The 22,898-nt window shown below is 42.4% G+C and overlaps 1 protein-coding gene across 4 annotated transcripts in view; it reads right to left on the reverse strand.

The window, feature by feature from the left end:
• Window positions 1-327: 327 nt before the first annotated feature.
• ano7 (anoctamin 7) overlaps window positions 328-22,898 on the reverse strand; it is a 24,783-nt gene continuing 2,212 nt past the window's right edge. The window contains exons 4-22 of one of the 4 annotated variants that reach the window (XM_061720029.1): window positions 22,618-22,862; window positions 19,934-19,991; window positions 12,053-12,163; window positions 11,783-11,948; window positions 11,617-11,707; window positions 11,417-11,513; window positions 11,038-11,181; window positions 9,890-10,027; window positions 9,263-9,361; window positions 9,064-9,166; window positions 7,504-7,615; window positions 7,343-7,397; window positions 5,638-5,735; window positions 5,018-5,187; window positions 3,624-3,829; window positions 3,205-3,347; window positions 2,418-2,508; window positions 2,016-2,135; window positions 328-1,848 (exon numbers count right to left, since the gene is read on the reverse strand). In XM_061720029.1, the coding sequence (XP_061576013.1) occupies window positions 1,672-1,848; window positions 2,016-2,135; window positions 2,418-2,508; window positions 3,205-3,347; window positions 3,624-3,829; window positions 5,018-5,187; window positions 5,638-5,735; window positions 7,343-7,397; window positions 7,504-7,615; window positions 9,064-9,166; window positions 9,263-9,361; window positions 9,890-10,027; window positions 11,038-11,181; window positions 11,417-11,513; window positions 11,617-11,707; window positions 11,783-11,948; window positions 12,053-12,163; window positions 19,934-19,991; window positions 22,618-22,862 (2,424 nt within the window). In that variant the 3' untranslated portion in view covers window positions 328-1,671. Of the gene's footprint in view, window positions 1,849-2,015; window positions 2,136-2,417; window positions 2,509-3,099; window positions 3,348-3,623; window positions 3,830-5,017; window positions 5,188-5,637; window positions 5,736-7,342; window positions 7,398-7,503; window positions 7,616-9,063; window positions 9,362-9,889; window positions 10,028-11,037; window positions 11,182-11,416; window positions 11,514-11,616; window positions 11,708-11,782; window positions 11,949-12,052; window positions 12,164-19,933; window positions 19,992-22,617; window positions 22,863-22,898 lie in introns of those variants that run through there. The other 3 variants (XM_061720028.1, XM_061720030.1, XR_009782513.1) reach the window with 3 other exon arrangements.

Below are 22,898 nucleotides of genomic sequence, written 5' to 3' on the forward strand. Positions count from 1 at the left end.
ATGGAAGGATGGATGATGGATGGATGATGGATGGATGATGGATGATGGATGGATGATGGATGGATGGATGATGGAAGGATGGATGATGGATGGATGGATGATGGATGGATGGAAGGGTGGATGATGGATGGATGATGGATGATGATGGATGGATGGATGATGTTGGATGGATGGATGATGGATGGATGATGATGGATGGACGATGGATGATGATGGATGGATGGATGATGTTGGATGGATGATGGTTGGATGATGGATGGATGTAAATTCTTCTTGTGTAGAAATAATAATTATGTAAAATGAGACAAATAAATGCCGGAATCCAGATTCTCATTCAGGTTTATTTCGTTTCTTGAGCCTCAGAATTCAAACAAACCACATACAAGTTTAAAAGAGTTGATTAAAGGAGCAATTTGTAAAAATAATGATATATAAAAAATACAGCATATCATGGTTTTATTAATTGTTTAATCATATTATTTAATCATATATTATATAAAATGTACTGTCTATAGGTCTGTTACACCACAGCTAACATGCTAACCTACTAACCTACTAACCTGCTAACCTGTTAACCTGCTAACCTGTTAACATGCTAGCCTGTTAACCTGACAGGACATGCTAACCTGTTAACCTGCTAACCTGCTTACCTGCTAACCTGACAGGACCTGCTAACCTGCTAACCTGACAGGACATGCTAACATGCTAACCTGCTAACCTGCTAACCTGATAGGACATGCTAACCTGCTAACCTGTTAACCTGCTAGCCTGATAGGACATGCTAACCTGCTAACTTGTTAACATGCTAACCTGCTAACCTGTTAACATGCTAACCTGCTAACCTGCTAACCGGTTAACCTGCTAACCTGCAAACCTGTTAACCTGCTAACCTGCTAACCTGCTAGGACATGCTAACCTGCTAACCTTCTAACCTGCTAGCCTGACAGGACATGCTAACCTGCTAACCTGTTAACATGCTGACCTGCTAACCTGTTAACCTGCTAACCTGCTAGCCTGACAGGACATGCTAACCTGCTAACCTGCTAACATACTAACATGCTAACATGCTAACCTGCTAACCTGCTAGCCTGACATGACATGCTAACCTGCTAACCTGCTCACCTTAAGGTGCTATGAGCAGCCAAACCTGCAGGGGGCAGTGTAACGAGAAGATAAAGTCATGCTAGCCAATCAGAATCCTGGAAAAAAACATCAACAAATTACACGAGTAACTTCCAGTTACTTCCAAGATGAACCAGAGTCTTTCGTTTGGAGTGACAGAGAAGTGGAGTTACTTTTAAGTGTGACTTTAGAATATAAAACAGGTAAAATACAAGAAAATATTGACGGTTACAAACTAATTGTAACCACAGGTGTCACTCATGACGCTGGTGACGTTTCTGTCTCATAATGTGACGTTCTGAAGCCTAAATGTCCGTTTCTTTCTGTTTACAAGCAAACGTGAAGACTGATGTTTTAAAAATCTCCACTTTGGCCGGAGTTTTCCGGAATGATGGTTTTTGGAGACTTTGAGCTTCGTTTTCATGTAAATGAACGACCAAAACGCATGAAAACACCACCGTTTTTGCTCCGTGGAAACGGGGCCTAAAACAGCTGGTAGTAACTTCTGTATGTGGCTGTAGCCGGAGGCCGCTAGCCAATGTTAGCATCTCAGCAGCTCCCTGCCTGTCCCGGGTCCGGTTCCTCCGGGATCTTCCCCAGACCCGGTTCCTCCGGGATCTTCCCCAGACCCGTTTCCTCCGGGATCTTCCCCAGGTCTGGTTCGGTTCTGGATCCTCGCTGTCGCAGATCTCCCTGGTCCGTATCGGCCCAGATCCTCCCCAAGGACTGAAAACAGGGAACAACATGGAAACAGAGAGAACTAGAACCAGGAGAAGAGAAGACTGCAGCAGAACTTCTACCACGACGCTCCAACGGTACCTGGTTCTCGGCCAGGTGGATGGATGATGGATGGTTATTTATATTTATATGTATTTCTATCATAGTTGTGGTACCTGGTTCTCGGCCAGCGCCTGCTTGGCCATGTAGTGCTCCCTCTTCATCTTGATCTCCACCTCCTCAGGAACGTCAGGAACCATCATGTCGATCAGACGGCCGATGAAGAAGACCACGTGCTGGGGAGGAAGAGCACATGGCAGAAAATAAGATCTATCAAATATCGACCGATCAGGAGAAGGGGCGGGGCTTATTTGCACCAATTATGTTCAAGGACTCAATACCGAGTCCGATGACACCACCCACGACTCTCTATGTGAAACCATTCAAAAGTTATGGCAGAAAGTAGGAACTATCAAATATGGACCAATCAGATGAAGGGGGGGCGCGCGTTTTGGCGTCTAGCGTTGCCACAGGAGTTTCCTCACACGCGGAAAGAGGAGAAGGTTCGAGACACTGACCTGGAAGACGATGACGAAGGTGAGCCGGACGGCTAGCAGGTGGAAATACTCCGGCAGGTACCGGCCGTCCTGGTCCCTGAACCCTCGATACCTGCAGACGAGACAGGAGACACGTCAGACAACCAGGACAGAAACAAGAGACATGTCAGACAACCAGCAACCAACTCCTGCCTGGCCCTGATACTCTTCCGTAGAAACCAACTGTAAACAGGTCACTTAATCGATAGACTTATCGATCATTAGAATTTTACCACCATAAATCAGTCTTGATGAGACATTAGTGGACGTCCCGGGGACAGACGTCGTCTCCACGGCAACAGCTCTAATATCTCGGTTTACTTTTCTGCATCAATGCTGCCGTCACCGAGCTAGAACTGAACTCTGACACAAACCCAGACCTTCACGGAGTCTGGATTCTGGACTGGATCTGATACGGGTTTTGAACATAAATCAGAGTGTCATCTGCATATGAAATTACCTCCGTTCCAGACCAACCCAGAACCGGTCTTAGCTGGCTCTTACAGTTAGCAAAATAAGCCGTATTAGCTTCTAAATAGGAATGTTGTGTTAGGTCTTTGTTCAGAAAAAGTCACGTTTACCGGAGGTGCTAACCAGCTAACGTGAAGACAGCTAGCCGTCAACTGCAAAGACCAGATCCTGAACCAGAAATATAATATTTTACCAGGTCTGGATCCGGATCCTAGTGGTCTGTAGAGGAACTGCAGGTCTGGATCTGGACCCTAGTGGTCTGATGTGGACCCTAGTGGTCTGATGTGGACCGGGTCACCTGCAGGACCCGTTGTGCTGCTGGTTGTAGCGGGTCGGAGACGTAGCCAGGGTGAAGTTGGTGAAGCCGCTCAGCGAAGCGTCTCTGGTGTAGCGGTAGTAGAGCCGCGGCACGAAGGAGGAGGTGAAGGCGATGAGGAACGCCTGGAAAACCAGAACCAGAACAAGGATCAGGATCAGGACCAGGATCAGGACCAGGACTCAGACCAGGACCAGGACCAGGTCCAGGTCCAGGACCAGGACCAGGACCAGGACCAGGACCAGGACCAGGACCAGGACCAGGACCAGGATCAGGACCAGGACTCAGACCAGGACCAGGACCAGGTCCAGGACCAGGACCAGGACCAGTACCAGGACCAGGACCAGGACCAGGACCAGGACCAGGACCAGGACTCGGACCAGCACCCCTTTCCACCTTACGTTGCTGAGCACGGCCGTGTGCGTGATGAACTGCAGGATGGAGAACCAGACTCCGATCCCCGTCGCCCGCTCCACCACCGGCCGCCGGAACTCCGTCACGAACTTCTGGGCGTCCAGACGGATCTCCACCCAGTTGTTGACGAGGGCGAAGAGCGGAGCCAGCGGGCAGGCCGCCACGAAAATGGTGATGAAGCCAAACTGCAGCACTAGACCAGAGACAGTTACAGGTTAAAGGAATTATTTTGGGAGAAATCTCACTTTAAGGTTCTAGAAGTGGTCGGCTGTACCAAAATGAATCACACACACACACACACACACACACACACACACACACACACACACACACACACACACACACACACACACACACACACACACACACACACACACACACACACACACACACACACACACACACACACACTCGCTTTTGCTATAATGATATATGGATCTTTATTACCAGCAAGAAAAGCAAGCATTTGCATAGAAGACACACACACAATTACTCTTTTGCTAGGACAAGGTGTCAAGTTATCCCCCACAGATGGCAGAGCAATATTACGCACACACAATTACAAAGGGCCAAGGCCTCATACTCTTACCTCGACACGGGACTGGAGAGCCGGGACAGTCCTGATACAGAGTAGGCCAAGGAAACCGCGCTGGGCGTCGTGCACTGGACCCACAGCAGACTCTGAACCCGAACTTCCGGCTCTCGCGTCTTTATACCTTTACCTCAGCACCTTGCGGAGGGGGGGGGGGGGGGGGAGGCCTATTCGCCCCCCCGTCCGCAAGTTCTCAAAAATAAGTCTCGGCTCATACAGGACCAAAATCCTGTGTGAGCTAGCTTCTCTCTCACAGAAAAACAAACATTTGTTATAATAAACAGCAGGTGCATGGCTGACTAAAGCTGTGTTTTGGGAATCCAGGGCATTTCAGGACACAAAATTTATTTTTATCCCTTCAGGAATACAGGAACCCGGATCTGTAGGACCCGGACCTGTAGGACAGGCGGCCATGAAGATGGTGACAAAGCTGAAATGCAGCACTGGAGGGGGAAACGGGGGGGTCAGGACCTGTAGGACCTGTAGGCAGATAAATCTGGAGGTGTTTCAGAGATGGACCCCAAAGGAAGACTATAAGAGGGAAGAGAATGGGGCCCAGTATGGAGCCCTGGGGAACCCCGAGAGGGCCCAGTATGGAGCCCTGGGGAACACCGAGAGGGCCCAGTATGGAGCCCTGGGGAACCCCTAGAGGGCCCAGTATGGAGCCCTGGGGAACCCCGACCCCAGTATGGAGCCCTGGGGAACCCCGAGAGGGCCCAGTATGGAGCCCTGGGGAACCCCGTACCTAAGTGGGGTCATACCTGAAGAATACTGCCCTACAGGACTCACCCATCTCCAGGTACTCGCTGAACAGACCCTCACAGACCAGCAGCTGGTAGTCCGACTCCCAGGGAGACGCCTGATCTTCCTCCTGCTCCTCCTCTTCCTCCTGCTGCTGCTCCCTCTTCTCCTTCAGGTGGGGACGGAGCCTCCTCTTCTGCCACCAGGACTTCAGCTTCCTGCCAAATAATGACCCCAGTTGATGCTACCAGTTGCTATCTGTTGCTACTTGTTACAATCTGTTGCTACTTGTTACAATCTGTTACTACTTGTTACAATCTGTTACTACTTGTTACAATCTGTTGCTACTTGTTACAACCTGTTGCTACCTAAAATTAATTAATAAAAAAAAATCTGATTTATTCCATTTAATATTTGAGTCCAAAATTCAACTTTTATGGACTGCTAAATGATAAAAACTGCTTAGCTGAGTAACCAGCAGATCAAACCTCCATTTCAGTTCAGTCCTACATCATGATCCACTTCTATGCAGACGACACCACACTGATGCTACGTTGCTACGTTCCCTACATGGACTGTAAAAGTGATGGTGTGTGTGTGTGTGTGTGTGTGTGTGTGTGTGTGTGTGTGTGTGTGTGTGTGTGTGTGTGTGTGTGTGTGTCAGTTACGGGGAAATGAACTCCTGGATGTTGTTGATCAGCTGTTTTCCCACCATGATGACGAGCATTTCCTGCGCTAGCTCGATCAGACATCCTCCCGCTCCGCACTGTAAAACACAAGCGGGAGGAACGATGGATCGATGGATTGATGGATCGACGGATCAATGGATTGATGGAACGATGGAACGATGGATCGATGGATTGATGGATCGACGGACCGACGGATCGATGGAACGATGGAACGATGGAACGATAGATCGATGGATCGATGGATCGACGGACCGACGGACCGACGGATCGATGGAACGATGGAACGATGGAACGATGGATCGATGGATCGATGGATCGACGGACCGACGGATCGATCGATGGATTGATGGAACGATGGAACGATGGATAGATGGAACGATGGATTGATGGAATGATGGATCGATGGAACGATGGATTGATGGAACGATGGAACGATGGAACGATGGAACGATGGATTGATGGAACGATGGATTGATGGAATGATGGATAGATGGAATGATGGATTGATGGAACGATGGATTGATGGAACGGTGGATTGATGGAATGATGGATAGATGGAATGATGGATTGATGGAACGATGGATTGATGGAACGATGGATTGATGGAATGATGGATCGATGGAACGATGGATTGATGGAACGATGGAACGATGGAACGATGGATTGATGGAACGATGGATTGATGGAATGATGGATCGACGGATCGACGGATCGACGGAACGATAGATCGATGGATCGATGGAACGATTGAACGATGGATCGATGGATCGACGGAACGACGGATCGATGGATCAATGGAATGATGGATAGATGGATCAATGGAACGATGGAACGATAGATCGATGGATCGATGGATCGACGGATCGACGGAACGATTGAACGATGGATCGATGGATCGACGGAACAATGGAACGATAGATCGATGGATCAATGGAATGATGGATAGATGGATAGATGGATCAATGGATAGATGGAACGATGGAACGATGGACCGATGGAACGATGGATCGATGGATCGATGGAACGATGGAACGACGGATGGATCGATGGAACGATGGATCGATGGATCGATGGAACGATGGATCGATGGAACGATGGATCGATGGAACGATGGAACGACGGATGGATCGATGGAACGATGGATCGATGGATCGATGGAACGATGGAATGACGGATGGACGGAACGACGGATGGACGGATGGATGGATCGATGGAACGACGGATCAATGGAATGACGGAACGATGGATCGATGGAACGATGGATCGATGGAACGATGGAACGACGGATGGATCGATGGAACGATGGATCGATGGATCGATGGAACGATGGAATGACGGATGGACGGAACGACGGATGGACGGATGGATGGATCGATGGAACGACGGATCAATGGAATGACGGATCGATGGAACGATGGATCGATGGAACGATGGATCCATGGAACGATAGATCAATGGAACGATGAAACGATGGATCAACGGATAGACGGACCGACGGATCGATGGATTGATGGAACGAAGGATCAACCGATCGACGGATGGATGGATCGATGGAACGATGGATGGACGGATGGATAGATGGATAGATGGATCAATGGATCGACGGAACGATGGAAAGATGGATCGCTGAAACGACAGATCAATGGAACGATGGAACGAATCGCGAACACAGAGCAACACTCACGTCTTCATTACGAACTCCAAATAGCGTGTCGTAGTTGCCGGGGTAACCAACAAACCTGGGCCGAGACAAACAGAAGGAAATCTTTAAAAATTACAAATAACAAACTTAAAGGAGGTTGCCTGACTCCGACGCTCGTGCCGAGCGGCAGCAACAACTCTCACCTGCCCTTGAAGAAGGCGATGTAAACCGGAGACGAGTAGAAGTTGACGAACTGGAAGATGAAAACTTTGAGGATGAACATGTCTTCATATTTGGTTTGTGTTCGATGCATCTCTGAAGAAAGGGAGAAGTCACATCTGATTCTTCGTTTACGATGACATTCTTAACATTATAGAGCTGCAACATGTTACAAAATGTTGATCATTTAGTGTTAGCAACAGGATATAAGAAACAATTAAAGCTGCAAGCAGCGATGAACGGGCCCTCGCGCGTGCAATTTTCACTAAAAAAGGTCAAGGACTCAAAACTGAGTCCGATGACACCACCATGACTCTCTATGTCAAACCATTCAAAAGTTATGGCAGAAAGTAGGAACTATCAAATATGGACCAATCAGATGAAGGGGGGGGCGCTTTTTGGCATCTAGCGTCCCCACGGTAACACTTTTTTTTATTTATTTTATTTTTTTTTAAAGGTTTTTTTGGGCTCTAGTGGCCCTTTATTGGAGATGCAGACTGGAAAGGGGTAGAAAGAGAGAGAGAACGGGGAAGACACGCAGCAAAGGTGCGCGGGCTGGATTCGAACCCGCGACCGCTGCAGGAGGAGGACTGTAGCCTCAGTATATGGCCCGCTGCTTAACCCACTGCGCCACCGAGCGGCCCTCACGGTAACACTTTTGAAAGAGAAAAGTAATGCGCATCGTGGCAGGATGGAGACGCACATTTTGATGTATAACACACCTGGGTGCACGTTACGGTTCGGGCCGTATTAACGGCCGAAGGAATGGCATATACAGGACTGTCTCAGAAAATTAGAATATAGTGATTTTCTGTAATGCAATTACAAAAACAAAAATGTCATATATTCTGGATTCATTACAAATCAACTGAAATATTGCAAGCCTTTTATTATTTTAATATTGCTGATCATGGCTTACAGCTTAAGAAAACTCAAATATCCTATCTCAAAAAATTAGAATATTCTGGGAATCTTAATCTTAAACACAAATGGCAGAGCAACAGACAATTACACAGGGCTAGGCCTTATAACTCTTACCTCGACACAGGACTGGAGAGCCGAACAGTCCTGGCAGAGTAGCCAAAAAAAACCCGGCTGGGCGTCGTGCACTAGACCCGCAGCTGACTCTGACCCGAACTTCCGGCTGTCTCGTCTTTATACCTTTTACTCAACCTCTTGCGGATGGGGGGGAAAGGGCCCATTCACCCCCGCCCCCAAGCTCTCACAATAAGTCTCGCTTCCCACGGGAGCTAAGTCCCGTGTGAATAAGCTTCTCTCTCACAGTTACATTTGTTATAATAAACAGCAGGTGCAGAGCTGATTTGGGCGTCCTTTGACCGGACTGAGTCTGTGTTTTGGGAATTCAGGGCATTTCCAGGACACAAAATATATTTTTCTCCCTTCAACATGGTCATTTTTACTCATTTTAAATCGGATTTAATTTTAATTCTGAATTAAAGACGAATTAAACTTCCCATGTAAACGCACTGACTGTAATTTTTGACAGAATTTTCATTAAAAAAAACAAAAGAAGGTAGACTCACCCCAGCGGGTGAGGACGTGGGCCAGCGTGATGTAAACTCTGGACAGCATCAGGATGACCAGCAGGTTCAACACGGACCCTGACAAGCTGGCGATCCTCCCAGCCTGAAACACACAGCAGAAACGTGAGGGCGTGGCGTCCCTCAGGGAAGCTACCCGGAGCCTCTGAGGTTTAAGCTTGATGCTGTAAATGATTCTCACGGAGAAGCTGAAGAAGCTGTACTCAGACTTGTAGATGATGATGCTCAGGATGGTTCGGTAGAAGATGATGGCGATGAGGAATATCAACACCACGGCGACCTGCACACACAGCAGCTTCAGATCGTTTTCATTCATTCATTTTCTTTATTTCATTCCTTAAAAGAAAAACCACAGTTCAATATAATTACAACAAATCTCTTTCCTTGACACGCAAAATTTGACGTGAATCCGTAAACACGAAGTTTGACGTGAATCCGTAAACACGCAGAGTTTGACGTGAACCCTTAAACGTAAAGTTTGACGTGAACTCGTAAGCGTAAGCGTGAATTTTTTTTTGTTTTTTTTTAAAGATTTTTTGTGGCTCTAGTGGCCCTTTATTGAAGTGTCAGACAGGAAGGGGGTAGAGAGAGAGAATGGGGATGACATGCAGCAAAGGTGCAGGCCGGGATTCAAACCTGCGACACTGCGCCACCGAGCGGCCCTTTTATTATTCTTTTAAATGTAATGTTTGATTATTTGAGTATCATCTCCAAACGCGAGCAGCCAGACGTTCCGGACCAGCAGACCCACCATGACGATGATGACCCACCATGATGATGATGACCCACCATGACGTTGATGACCCACCATGATGATGATGACCATACATCCCGTCACCGTCCGGTTCAACCTCTTGTTGTCGGGGAAGTGCGGCTCCTCCTCTCCGGTTACCGGGTTCCTCAGGGTCATGGGAGCCATGGCGGTGAACTCGGGACGAGGACGCTCCTGTGGAGGACGGAAGAACGGCTTTCAGGAATGCCCATAAAAACCACACAGTGACGGGTTTAACGGCCCATAATCAGCTTTTACTCACATGTATTCATATACAGTAATCTCTCGAGCTTTCACGTCTCTCTGCTTCATGGATTTGCATTCTGATTGGCTAAACACCCCGCTTCTGCACTTCCTGTGTGTCAATAACGTTACGATTTAATATGTACTGTACATGTACATAGAACAGCCAAATTTAAGTTTGCAAATTTTCTCCAAAACCCATAATGTCGACAAAACTGCACCGATTCTCCCGTTCAAATCCAGTTAATCGGGTCGCGGTGCTGATCTCCGCAATTTAAGCCTTATATAATAATTAAAAAAAAAAAAAAAAGGTTACTACTTCACGGATTTCACCTATCACGGGTTCTTTTTGGAACGTAAACCCTGATAAAAACAAGGGATTACTGTATTCATAAATCATGTCATATATTCAGTTTTCAGCTTCAAATGTACGAATGAATAACTTTTGTGGAGCAGTTCAATCAGAGATGAACTCCACCATTATTCTGCACGAGTGTCGTGAGTTTATCTCAGATTAAGAACCCGCCCACCACCAGACGTTCAGTTATAACTTTAAATCTAGTGTTAGGTCGCTAATTCTAGCTGTTTTCCAAATGAAACTAATTAACAGTAAATGAATGTGAGTCTCCTGCCTGATTTCTCTGTGTGTTTTCGTGCCGAGTTGATCTGTTCTGTTTTGTTTTTATTTATATTTTATTTCTGTCTTTTGGCAACTGCTATTTTTTTTTTTTTTCTGCTGGTTTGCATTGCCTGGACAATATTGAGTGTCTATTTAACCTTGTCAAGTTTAAAAATCTCTTTTACAAGAGAGTCCTGGCCAAGACAGGCAGCAGGGTTCACTGCACAGTGTTGAAAGCTGACAAGAGTGCCTGGTTTAGGGTGGCAGAACAGTTAATCACAGTATCGTCTGAGTCCCGGTCTGGGCGGAGAGTCGGACCCACCTCGATGTCCTGGAAGTCGGAGCAGTCCCAGCGGTGGGACAGAGACGAGGACGTCCGCTTCCAGTACTCCAGGAAGGTGACGGCCCACAGAGACATGAAGACGCTGAGGAACACCGTCCCTCCGTTATCGAACAGCAGACCCGCCTGCAGAAGAACAGAGGAACAGAGGAAGATCACCAAGATAATCAGTAGTCTGGTCTAAGTCAGGTCATACAACAGAACAGGTTAGTTGGGTTAAAGATGAACAGGTTATTTGGGTTTAAGATGAACAGGTTAGTTGGGTTAAAGGTGAACAGGTTAGTTGGGTTAAAGATGAACAGGTTAGTTGGGTAAAGGCTAACAGGTTGGTTGGGTTAAAGGCCAACAGGTTAGCTGGTACCTTGTAGGTGATACAGATGCTGGAGTAATTCCAGTGGGAGCAGATGTTACAGATGGGACACATGATGAAGGCGTCTTCACTTTCACAAACCTCCTTCCTACGAACACAGAAACACACCGACCTGATCGTCCGTTCGGAGTGTCGACTACGCGGTTATCATCTGAGATGCTAACACACACCGTTGGGTTTGAGAGACTTACGCCGGGACGTCGGTGGCCACCAGCCAGAAGCCCACCAGGAAGACCAGAGTCCCGATCAGAGACGCCGGGAGCAGCCAGCCGGTGTAGAAACCTGCACCAGGATACCGTTACCATAGCAACCTGCTGTCAGCATGCGTTGGCAGAGAAGGGCAATTGCTATACATACCGATCCAGGCGAAGTACAGCGCTATCTTCTCCCCGAAGTACTCCCTGATGTGGTCCAGCGGTTGGTAGAACCTCCAGCGGGACCAGCGGGCCCAGTAGAGGTAGAGGATCTGCCTCAGACCGAGAGACGCGGGGACACCTGGGGAGACCGGCGGCCGGAAACCCCCCTGGAAACAGAGTCAGGATGGACCAGATGTGGTTGACCCGACACACTGCTGGTGCTGGATCAATGTTCAGGGTTCGGGGTTCAGGGTTCGGGTTCAGGGCTCACCTCGTGTAGCGGGTACGCGGCGGTGAAGACCTGCTCGCTCACCAGCCGGTCGATTCCCACCTCTCCCTTCGGGACAGAACCGTACGGCGTCCTGGCCAGGATCTCGTACAGCTGAAGGGACGGGACGGAAACTTGAGACCAGGCTGTTCCCCACGATTCAAGTTTGAATCTAAAAGTGTTGAGGATCTGTCTCTGAGAGACCAACGAAGAGTAGGCCGATGGGAGCTAGTTTGGATTTTCTCTTCTGACTCTCAGAAGAGAGTCAGAAGAGAAACCTCAGAGTTATCTCTGCAGTGCACTAGCTAGCCTTGGCCAGTCTAGCTAGCCATTGTGTCTGTGTCTCTCCTTTCTCTGTTATTCATTCTCTCTCTCTATTCCCTTCTTTTCCTGTTCTACCCAGTCTGGCCTCCGGCAGGAGGGTTCCCTCTTATGATCCAGGTCCTGGTCCAGGATTCTACCCCCTTATGATCCAGGTCCTGGTCCAGGTTTCTTCCTCCTAAAGGGGAGTTTTTCTTGCCACTGTTTGGCTTAAGGCTTTTCTCCCACAAGGGGAGTTTTTACCTGCCATTGTTTATGTTATGTTTATGTAATAATTGCTCTGGGTCTCTGGAAAGATCCAAGAGACAACTTCTGTTGTAGATGCTATATTAATAAAACCGAATTGAAAAAAAAGAGAAAATCCTGTCACTTGAAAATAGAAAGATCAGGAGTTCCAGATCACTTCCCTGTGGAACTCCATGTCTTATTATAAGGGCTCATGTTTTCCATGTTTTTCTGGTTCTCCACTATAATATAAAGATGAATCTTGATTTCAGGTGAGGCTCCGCTGTGGGTCTGGCAGGTCGACCGAAGCGAGTCTAACGTCGTGGTCACCAGGCAGTGATGCTGTCTACTGCCCCCCAGGGGTCGGAGGATCTGGCAACTCGACCAGGGGAACTATCTGACTCACAAACAGGGCTGCATAATAATAATAATGATAATAATAATAATAATAATAATAATAATAATAATAATAATAATAATACTAATAATAATAATGATGATGATGATAATAATAATAATAATAATAATAATAATAATAATAATAATAATAATAATAATAATAATAATAATAATGATAATAATAATAATAATAATAATAATAATAATAATAATAATGATGATGATGATGATGATGATGATGATGATGATGATGATGATTATAATAATAATAATACATTTCATTTATAACGCACTTTATATTTAGTAATCTCAAAGTTCTACAGAGCAGAGAAATAAGGTATGAACCTTTTTTAAAAATATATATAAAAACATAGCATATAAAAGATATTTAGCTATAAGCTTTATTAAAAAGGTGAGTTTTCAGGTCACGTTTAAAAGCCTCTACAGTCTAGGATTCTACTACTACTACTACTACTACTACTACTACTAATAATAATAATTTTTAGTTTAGTTTAGTTTATTTTGTTTTGGTCATTTACATTTTAAGATGTTTGCATATACACAATGTATATGTACAGTATACACACAGGTATAAATATATATATTATATATATGTACACATTTCCTTTTTTTTTTTTTGACCAAAAAGGTATAGGCTGAAGCCTCATGGCTTATTTTGCCTATCCTTTTCAACAAAGGCAGACTTCAGAAACAAAAGATACTAATAAGAAGAAAACGAAACGAACGAACAAAACAAGAAAATAAACAAAGAAGAGAAGAAAATAAATGTGGTCACTCACGATTTGAGGATAGCTGCAGGAGGAAAGTTGAATAATTTAGACAGTTTAATATGAAGAGAATTTATATTTGTGTTCTATATTTATCCATTATTTTAGATTTATAATTTTTTTTAAATTTATAAATTGAGCTACTTTTTTTTAGTTCCTCATCCAGGCGGTTCCATAGTGGTGGACCCCTTCCACACTGATACACCTTGACATTTTTTTTGTTCTTGGCCATTTCTGCTCAAAAATGCCGTAGCCCCTTAGGTTGTGCCTGCTTTCCCTCACCTGGAACAACTCCAGGATACAGTGTGATAATAAATTGTATTTATAACACACTTTATATTTAGTAATCTCAAAGTGCTAAAGAGCAGAAAAATAAAATATGAATTTTCTTTAAATATATATGAAAACATATAAATCATTTAAATCATATAAAATACATATTTAACATAAACCCCCAAGCAATTATTACATAAACAATGGCAGGTAAAACTCCCTTAGTGGGAGAAAAACCTTAAGCCAAACTACTACTACTACTACTACTACTACTACTACTACTACTACTACTACTACTACTACTACTACTACTACTAATAATAATAATAATAATAATAATAATAATAATAATAATACATTGTATTTATAACTCACTTTATTTTAAATATATTTAGAAACAGAGCATATCAAATATATATGTAGCTATAAGCTTTATTAAAAAGCTGAGTTTTCAGGTCACGTTTAAAAGCCTCTGCAGTCTAGGATTGTAATAATAATAATGATACATTTTATTTATAACACACTTTATATTTAGTAATCTCAAAGTGTTACAGAGCAGAAAAATAAAAGATGAACATTTTTTTTAAATATATTTTATTCAGATATATTCAGCTATAAGCTTTGTTAAAAAGGAGAGTTTTCAGGTCACGTTTAAAAGTCTTCATCTGCATTTAGTTTCAAGAAAGTCCAGGGTTGAACATCAAGCAGCTTTCTTTTATAAAATAAAGGTCAGATATCAAAATTAGATGGATAATTAATATCTTATTGGTCCATTAATCAACTTTCTCCTTGTGTGTTAAACTAATGGACGTGTAATCTAGTTTGTATTAGTGAAACAGCGACACCCGCAGGCCGTCGGCGGAACTGCAGCCTCAATCAAACTCTAATCTCAGAATACAAAACAACTAAATATTTTATTTTGGTAAATGGCAGCAGATCAAATTAAAGCCAAACTTGAAAGATGTATTTAAAATTGATATAGACGATGCAGCTATCCTTGTCCAGTTTTTTGATATTATTATGTTTTGCCTTTGTTTTATTTTCCTTTTTTTTTGGTTGTTTTTATTGTTGTATTATCTTTTTTTTTTCTGTTTTCCTTATTATTAATTATTAATTGTTTTCATGGAATGCTTAGGTCCGAGGGGGGAGGGGATGGAAGGGGGTGAAAATATGTGTATAATGTTTGTTTGACATCATTGTGGATGCCAGCGTTTATAATAAAAAAATAAATATAAATAAAAACATTTGATCACAAAAAAAACTAAATTAAAGGTCAGATATCAACATTAGATGGATAATTAATATCTTATTGGTCCATTGATCAACTTTTTCCAGTCCTTGTGTGTTAAGCTCACATATCACAATTTAAAAAAAGATACAAAGAAACATTCTATTCAAAATACAGATGTGAATAAACATGTAGATATGTACATTTATTAATATATGTAGATATATAGATGTATATTATGGATATAGATATGTTATATGTAGGTATGTATATGGATATATTGAGTTGTATTATACGTAGAGTATTTATGTTTCTATATCTCTATTAATATATATTGATTTATAGTTATATGTAGATATGTCGATTTTTATGTATATAATTGGAGGTAAATATATGAACTAGTATATACAGCATATCTACTCTTATATAGTTATTCAACTATATTGTTACACCATTTTATTTTATTTTTTTATTTATTGGCTTTGTCTCGAACACAACAAAACCCAATCAAATTAAAAGCATCAGAATAAAAAAATAAAATAAAATAAAAGCAAAACAATTTAACAGTCTCATTCCAAAATAAAACACACAGCAAAACAATGTGTTCGAGAGGGAACAGGAGGAAGCAGAACGCTTAACCATTGCTGTCTATTGTTCTCTATTATATTGTAGTATTACAGTAAAGTAATGATAATGTAACTATGCATTGTAATTACTTCTATTATTACACACACACACACACACACATATATATATATATATATATATATATATATATATATATATATATATATATATATATATATATATATATATATATATATATATTTATTTGTATTCTATTTCTGCACTTTTTTGTACGCTTGTTTATCATGCATGTTCGAAATAAAATCTTCAAATCGAATCAAACTAATGGTCGTGTAATCTAACTTGTATTAGTGAAACAGCGACACTCGCAGGCCGTCGGCGGAACTGCAGCCTCATTAAACTCACACAACCAGTCAAACTGGAAGAGGAGGGATGTGTGTTGTGTGTTGAGCTGTGTGCTGCGGCAAGCCGTTTTAATATTTAACAGCTGGACTGGATATGTGTTGCAGATATCCGGAATTCCATTCTTCCTGGTCAAAAAGAGCTTTTCAGAAATCTACAATTACATTCTTTCTGTCCACAATTGTCATTTCAGAATATCCATTTCATTCTGCCATTCATGTGTGTGGGGTTTCTAATGACAGATATCTACAACTTAGTTGCAGATATTCCGCAATGTGAATTACGGATATCTGTAACTGAATTACGACTAGCTGTAATTCCAGTTCCAAATATCTACAATTTAATTCTGACTAAAGTCATAATTCCAGTTCAAGATATCTTTAATTCCCCTCAATTCAAGATATCTACATCGTCCTTTTTAGATATCTGAAATTAAGTTTTGACTAGTCAAAGTGACGTTATAGATATCTTGAATGACAATCCTGACTAGTCACAATGTAATTACGACTATAGTCAAAATGCAGTTGTAGATATCTGCTACCCAGTTCTAACTAATATAGAAACATGCAGCATGTGTTTCTTCATTCTAAGATGATACAAGACTTTTCATTTTTTGCGGCTCCAGACATATTTGTTTTTTGTGTTTTTGGTCCAATATGGATCGTAAACATGTTGGGTTTAAAATGAACAGTCTTGTATCAGCCTTAGAATGAAGGCAAATGGCGAAAGGTGAAATGTCGAGATTAATGTTGAAATAAAATTTCGTGAAAAAAGTCGAAATTTCGTGAAAAAGGTCGAATTGACGAGAAAAAAGTCGAAATGTTGAGATTAAAAAGGAAAGGAAAAAGGAAGAAAAGTAGAGAAAAAAGTCAAAAAAAAGAGAAAAAACAAGAAAAGAAAGAAGAAAAAAAGGAAAAAAAGAGAAAAAAGAAGAGAAAAAGAAAAAAAAGAAGAAAAAAGAGAAAAAAAGGAAAAAAGAGAAAAAAAGAAGAAAAAAAGAAGAAAAAAGGAAAAAAATAAAAAAGAAGAAAAAATAAGAAAAAAAGAAAAAAAGGAAAAAAAGAGAAAAAAGAAGAAAAAAGAAGAAAAAAAGAGAAAAAAAGAGAAAAAAGGGAAATAAATAAAAAAAGAAGAAAAAAGATAAAAAAAGGAAAGAAAATAGAAAAAAGAAGAAAAAAGAAAAAAAGAAGAAAAAAGAAGAAAAAAAGAGATATCTTTAATTCCCCTCAATTCAAGATATCTACATCGTCCTTTTTAGATATCTGAAATTAAGTTTTGACTAGTCAAAGTGACGTTATAGATATCTTGAAAGACAATCCTGACTAGTCACAAAGTAATTACGACTATAGTCAAAATGCAGTTGTAGATATCTGCAATGTAAATTCCGGATAGCCATTAAATGTTAAAACGGCTTGCCATTTATTTGCACACACGTCTAAACGCCCTCAGTATCGTGTACTAAGTGGAGATGGAGCGCCACCTTAGCCTGTTAGCACGCTGCAGGACTGCAGGACTGCAGTCCTACAGTCTTGAAAAATGTGATATTTAATGGTTTGCATTAATGGGCGTGGCCTAATGGCTCAACAGCGCCCCCTAGAAAACTTTGTGCCTCAAGCAGGACTGCAGGGCTGCAGGGCTGCAGGGCTGCAGGGCTGCAGGCGGAGGCGGTTCAGGTTCAAGTCAGTCCTCTGTGTTTGCAGAGCGTGTTTGAAGACGAGGCGTGGAAACAGCGTCATGTTGACGCAGACATCCTGGTACTCAGACCGGCTGGATCCAGTCCAGCTGACTGACTGACTGACTGACTGACTGACTGACTGACTGACTGACTGACTGACTGACTGCAGGTCGAGATTGTACTTCAACATGAATCTCGACATTTCAACTTTTTTCTCGAAGTGCATAATGAAAAAAAAAATGTTCCTCCTCTAGAAGAAAAAAAGAGAAAAAAAGGAAAAAAAGAGAAAAAAGAAGAAAAAAAGAAGAAAAAAGGAAAAAAGAGAAAAAGGGGAAAAAAATAAAAAAGAAGAAAAAAGAAGAAAAAAGAGAAAAAAGGTAAAAAATAAAAAAGAAGAAAAAAGGAAAAAAGAGAAAAAGGGGAAAAAAATAGAAAAAAATAAAAAAAGAGAAAAAAGAAGAAAAAAAGAAAAAAGAAGAAAAAAAGAAGAAAAAAGGAAAAAAGAGAAAAAGGGGAAAAAAATAAAAAAGAAGAAAAAATAAGGAAAAAAGAGAAAAAAGGAAAAAAAAGAGAGAAAAGAAAAAAAGGAGAAAAAAAGAAGAAAAAGAAGAAAAGAAAGAAGAAAAAAAGGAAAAAAGGGAAAAAAAGAGAAAAAAAAGAAAAAAGGAGAAAAAATAAGAAAAAAAGAGAAAAAAAGAGAAAAAAGAAGAAAAAAAGAAGAAAAAAGGAAAAAAATAAAAAAAGAAGAAAAAAGAAGAAAAAATAAAAAATAAAAAAGAAGAAAAAAGAAGAAAAGAATGAAGAAAAAAAGGAAAAAAGAGAAAAAAAAGAAAAAAGGAGAAAAAAGAAGAAAAAAAGAGAAAAAAAGGAAAGAAAGAGAAAAAAGAAGAAAAAAGAAGAAAAAAAGAAGAAAAAAAGAGAAAAAAGGACTGACTGACTGACTGCAGCTGGAGGTTCGAGATTGTACTTCAACATTAATCTCGACATTTTGACTTTTTTCTCGAAATGCATAATGAAAAAAAAAAATCTTCCTCCTCTAAAATATTATTTTTATTTTTCTCCTGCCTGGCCCTGATACTCTTCTGTAGTTTTGCATCATAGCCACACGTTTGTACCGGCCAAAGGGATTGTTTCCAGAGGGAAAAAGAGAAAAAAGAGGATTCAACGTTTCTTGGAGCGAATCATTTGCATTTATTGCCTGAATGTTTGCTCTGTAACGAGAAGTTGTCCGATAACAAACAGTCGTGTGGAAAGACATTAGCAGCTACATTTGCAGCCGAGGACCCAGTTCTAACTGATATAGAAACATGCAGCATGTGTTACCTTCATTCTAAGGCTGATACAAGACTTTTCATTTTTTGTGGCTCCAGACATATTTATTTTTTTGTGTTTTTGGTCCAATATGGATCTAAAACATTTTGGGTTTAAAATGAAAGTCTTGTATCAGCCTTAGAATGAAGGCAAATGGTGAAAGGTCAAATGTCGAGAAAAAAGTCGAAAATGTTGAGAAAAACATTCGAAATGGCGAGATTAATGTTGAAATAAAATTTCGTGAAGAGAAAAAAAGGAAAAAAAGAGAAAAAAGAAGAAAAAAAGGAAAGAGAAAAAAGGAAAAAAAGAGAAAAAAGAAGAAAAAAGAAGAGAAAAAGAAGAAAAAAAGGAAAAAGAGAAAAAAAGGAAAGAAAAGAAGAAAAAAAAGAAAAAGAGGAAAAAAGGAAAAAAAGAGAAAAAAAAGAGAAAAAAGAGAAAAAAGAAGAAAAAAAGAAGAAAAAAGGAAAAAAAGAGAAAAAAAGGAAAGAAAAAGAAGAAAAAAAGGTCAAACATTTTTGAAAAAGCTCCAGGAGCCACTAGGGCGGCGCTGAAGAGCTGCATGCGGCTCTAGAGCCGCGGGTTGCCGATCCCTGATTTAGACCAATCCAAAACCATTCAGACCCAACCCAGAACCGTCTGTGCTGAAGCAGACGTGGTACAGAACCAGAACTCACCACCTGGTGGCGCTGAGTCGTCTTGAAGAAGTTGTGGGTGTCGTCGCTGCCCAGGAACCTGCAGACAGAGAAAAATGAGTGACCCGGCAGGAACCAGGAACCTGCAGACAAACAAACATGAGTGACCCGGCAGGAACCAGGAACCTGCAGATAGACAAACATGAGTGACCCGGCAGGAACCAGGAACCTGCAGATAGACAAACATGAGTGACCCGGTAGGAACCAGGAACCTGCAGACAGACAAACATGAGTGACCCGGTAGGAACCAGGAACCTGCAGATAGACAAACATGAGTGACCCGGCAGGAACCAGGAACCTGCAGATAGACAAACATGAGTGACCCGGTAGGAACCAGGAACCTGCAGACAGAGAAACATGAGTGACCCGGCAGGAACCAGGAACCTGCAGAGAGACAAACATGAGTGACCCGGTGGGAACCAGGAACCTGCAGAGAGACAAACATGAGTGACCCGGACGGCACCACCAGGAGGAACCTACAAAACCCGTACCGGTACTGGTACCGGGGCTCGGACCTCCATCGATGCTCCCTCTGGAACTCCCTCCCCAAACACATCCGTGACCGTAAACACCTCCCAATATTCACAATATTCACATCCGTGACCGTAAACACCTCTCAATATTCACATCTGTGACCGTAAACACCTCCCAATATTCACATCTGTGACCGTAAACACCTCCCAATATTCACATCTGTGACCGTAAACACCTCCCAATATTCACATCTGTGACCGTAAACGCCTCCCAATATTCACATCTGTGACCGTAAACGCCTCCCAATATTCACATCCGTGACCGTAAACACCTCTCAATATTCACATCCGTGACCGTAAACACCTCCCAATATTCACATCTGTGACCGTAAACACCTCCCAATATTCACATCCGTGACCGTAAACACCTCCCAATATTCACATCTGTGACCGTAAACACCTCCCAATATTCACATCCGTGACCGTAAACACCTCCCAATATTCACATCCGTGACCGTAAACACCTCTCAATATTCACATCCGTGACCGTAAACACCTCTCAATATTCACATCTGTGACCGTAAACACCTCCCAATATTCACATCCGTGACCGTAAACACCTCCCAATATTCACATCTGTGACCGTAAACACCTCCCAATATTCACATCTGTGACCGTAAACACCTCTCAATATTCACATCCCAAAACTCACCTTTACACAACTGCCTTTAATGTGTGATTAATGTCCTGTGTCATGTCATGTTTCATGATTTTTACTAATGTAAAGTGTCTTTGAGCATCGAGAAAAGCGCTATACAAATAAAATGTATTATTATTATTAGGGCCCGACCACTGACAGTGCGAAGGCCCTATTGTATTTGTAGGAATGTTTTCGTTTTTTTTTCCCGACGAAATGAGGGTTTTTTTCCCCCTAAACGTGCCCCAAAAGTCACGAAAGCAGCAGGTTTGTATTAATGGGCGTGGCCTAACGGCTCAACAGCGCCCCCTAGAAAACTTTGTGCCTCAAGCCCCACAATACGGTTTGACATACATGCACGAAAATCGGTACACACCTGTATCATGTCGCAACTTAAAGAAAAGTCTCTTGGCGCCATGGCCCAAACCCAACAGGAAGTCGGCCATTTTCAATTAATATTATTATTCTGCATTATTCTCAGTCAAAAGTGTTACCGTGGCAACACTAGATGCCAAAAAGCAAAAAAAAAAGGCGAAAATTCAGACCCTTATTGCTTGGCTGAACTTTATCGTAGAGACGTCGTTCAAATTTACAAACACTCGGCCCGATTGGCACTAAAGGACCGTACAACCTCATGCTACTTATTACAGTTTTTGCGATATTTAACTTTCAATTAAAAAAAAAATTACATTTTATTTTGGACGCTTGTTGCTAGGGAACGGTTTATCGTTAAGACATCATTACAACATTGAAAAACCCGGGACGCGTTGTACTACAACATATTTTAGTCTCATCATGCTAGCTATTACGCTTTTTGAGATATTCAACTATGCTTATTTTGATGCGAAAAATGTGATATTTAATGGTTTACATTAATGGGTGTGGCCTAACGGCTCAACAGCGCCCCCTAGAAAACTTTGTTCCTCAAGCCCCACAATACGGTTTGACGTACATGCACGAAAATTGCTACACACCTGTATCATGTCGCAACTTAAAGAAAAGTCTCTTGGTGCCATGGCCGAAACTGAACAGGAAGTCGGCCATTTTGAATTAATTGTCTAATTTTGTCGCAATTTATGCCATTTCTTCGGCCGTTAATTCAGCCCGAACCGTAACGTGCACCCAGGTGTGTTATACATCAAAATGTGCGTCTCCATCCTGCGACGACGCACATTACTTTTCTCAGTAAAAAGCGTTACCGTGGCGACGATAGACGCCAAAAAGCGCCCCCCCTTAATCTGATTGGTCCATATTTGATAGTTCCTACTTTCTGCCATAACTATTGAATGGTTTGATATAGAGAGTCATGGTGGCTCATCAGACTCGGTTTTGAGTCCTTGACCTTTATTGGTGAAAACTGCACGCACGAGGGCCGTTCATCCGTTCATCTGTTCATGCGTTCATCCGTTCATCCATTCATCCGTTCATCCGTTCATCCGTTCATCCGTTCATGCGTTCACCCGTTCATCGCTGCTTGCAGCATTCATTATTCTCACCTCTGCAGCTTGCTGGCCCGGAACGGGCAGGTGTAGAAGTATGGGGGCGGGGCGGGGACGTCCTGGGCCAGCGGGCTGGAGACGCCCAGCCGGGCCAGGGCCTGCTGGGACCAGTTCTCCATGGGGGCCCGGACCTCCTGCAGCGGCACCCGCAGCCGGATCTCCTCGGCGTAGAAGCAGAGGAGGCTCCAGGGGGCGCTGAGGAGCACGAACACGGTCCTGGTCTTCCTCTGCAGGACCTGCTTCTGGGGGAAGAGGGGGGACAGTCAGGGACAGGGGGG

Source organism: Cololabis saira, chromosome 4 (genome assembly GCF_033807715.1).
Source record: "Cololabis saira isolate AMF1-May2022 chromosome 4, fColSai1.1, whole genome shotgun sequence".
Taxonomy (NCBI): Eukaryota; Metazoa; Chordata; class Actinopteri; order Beloniformes; family Belonidae; genus Cololabis; species Cololabis saira.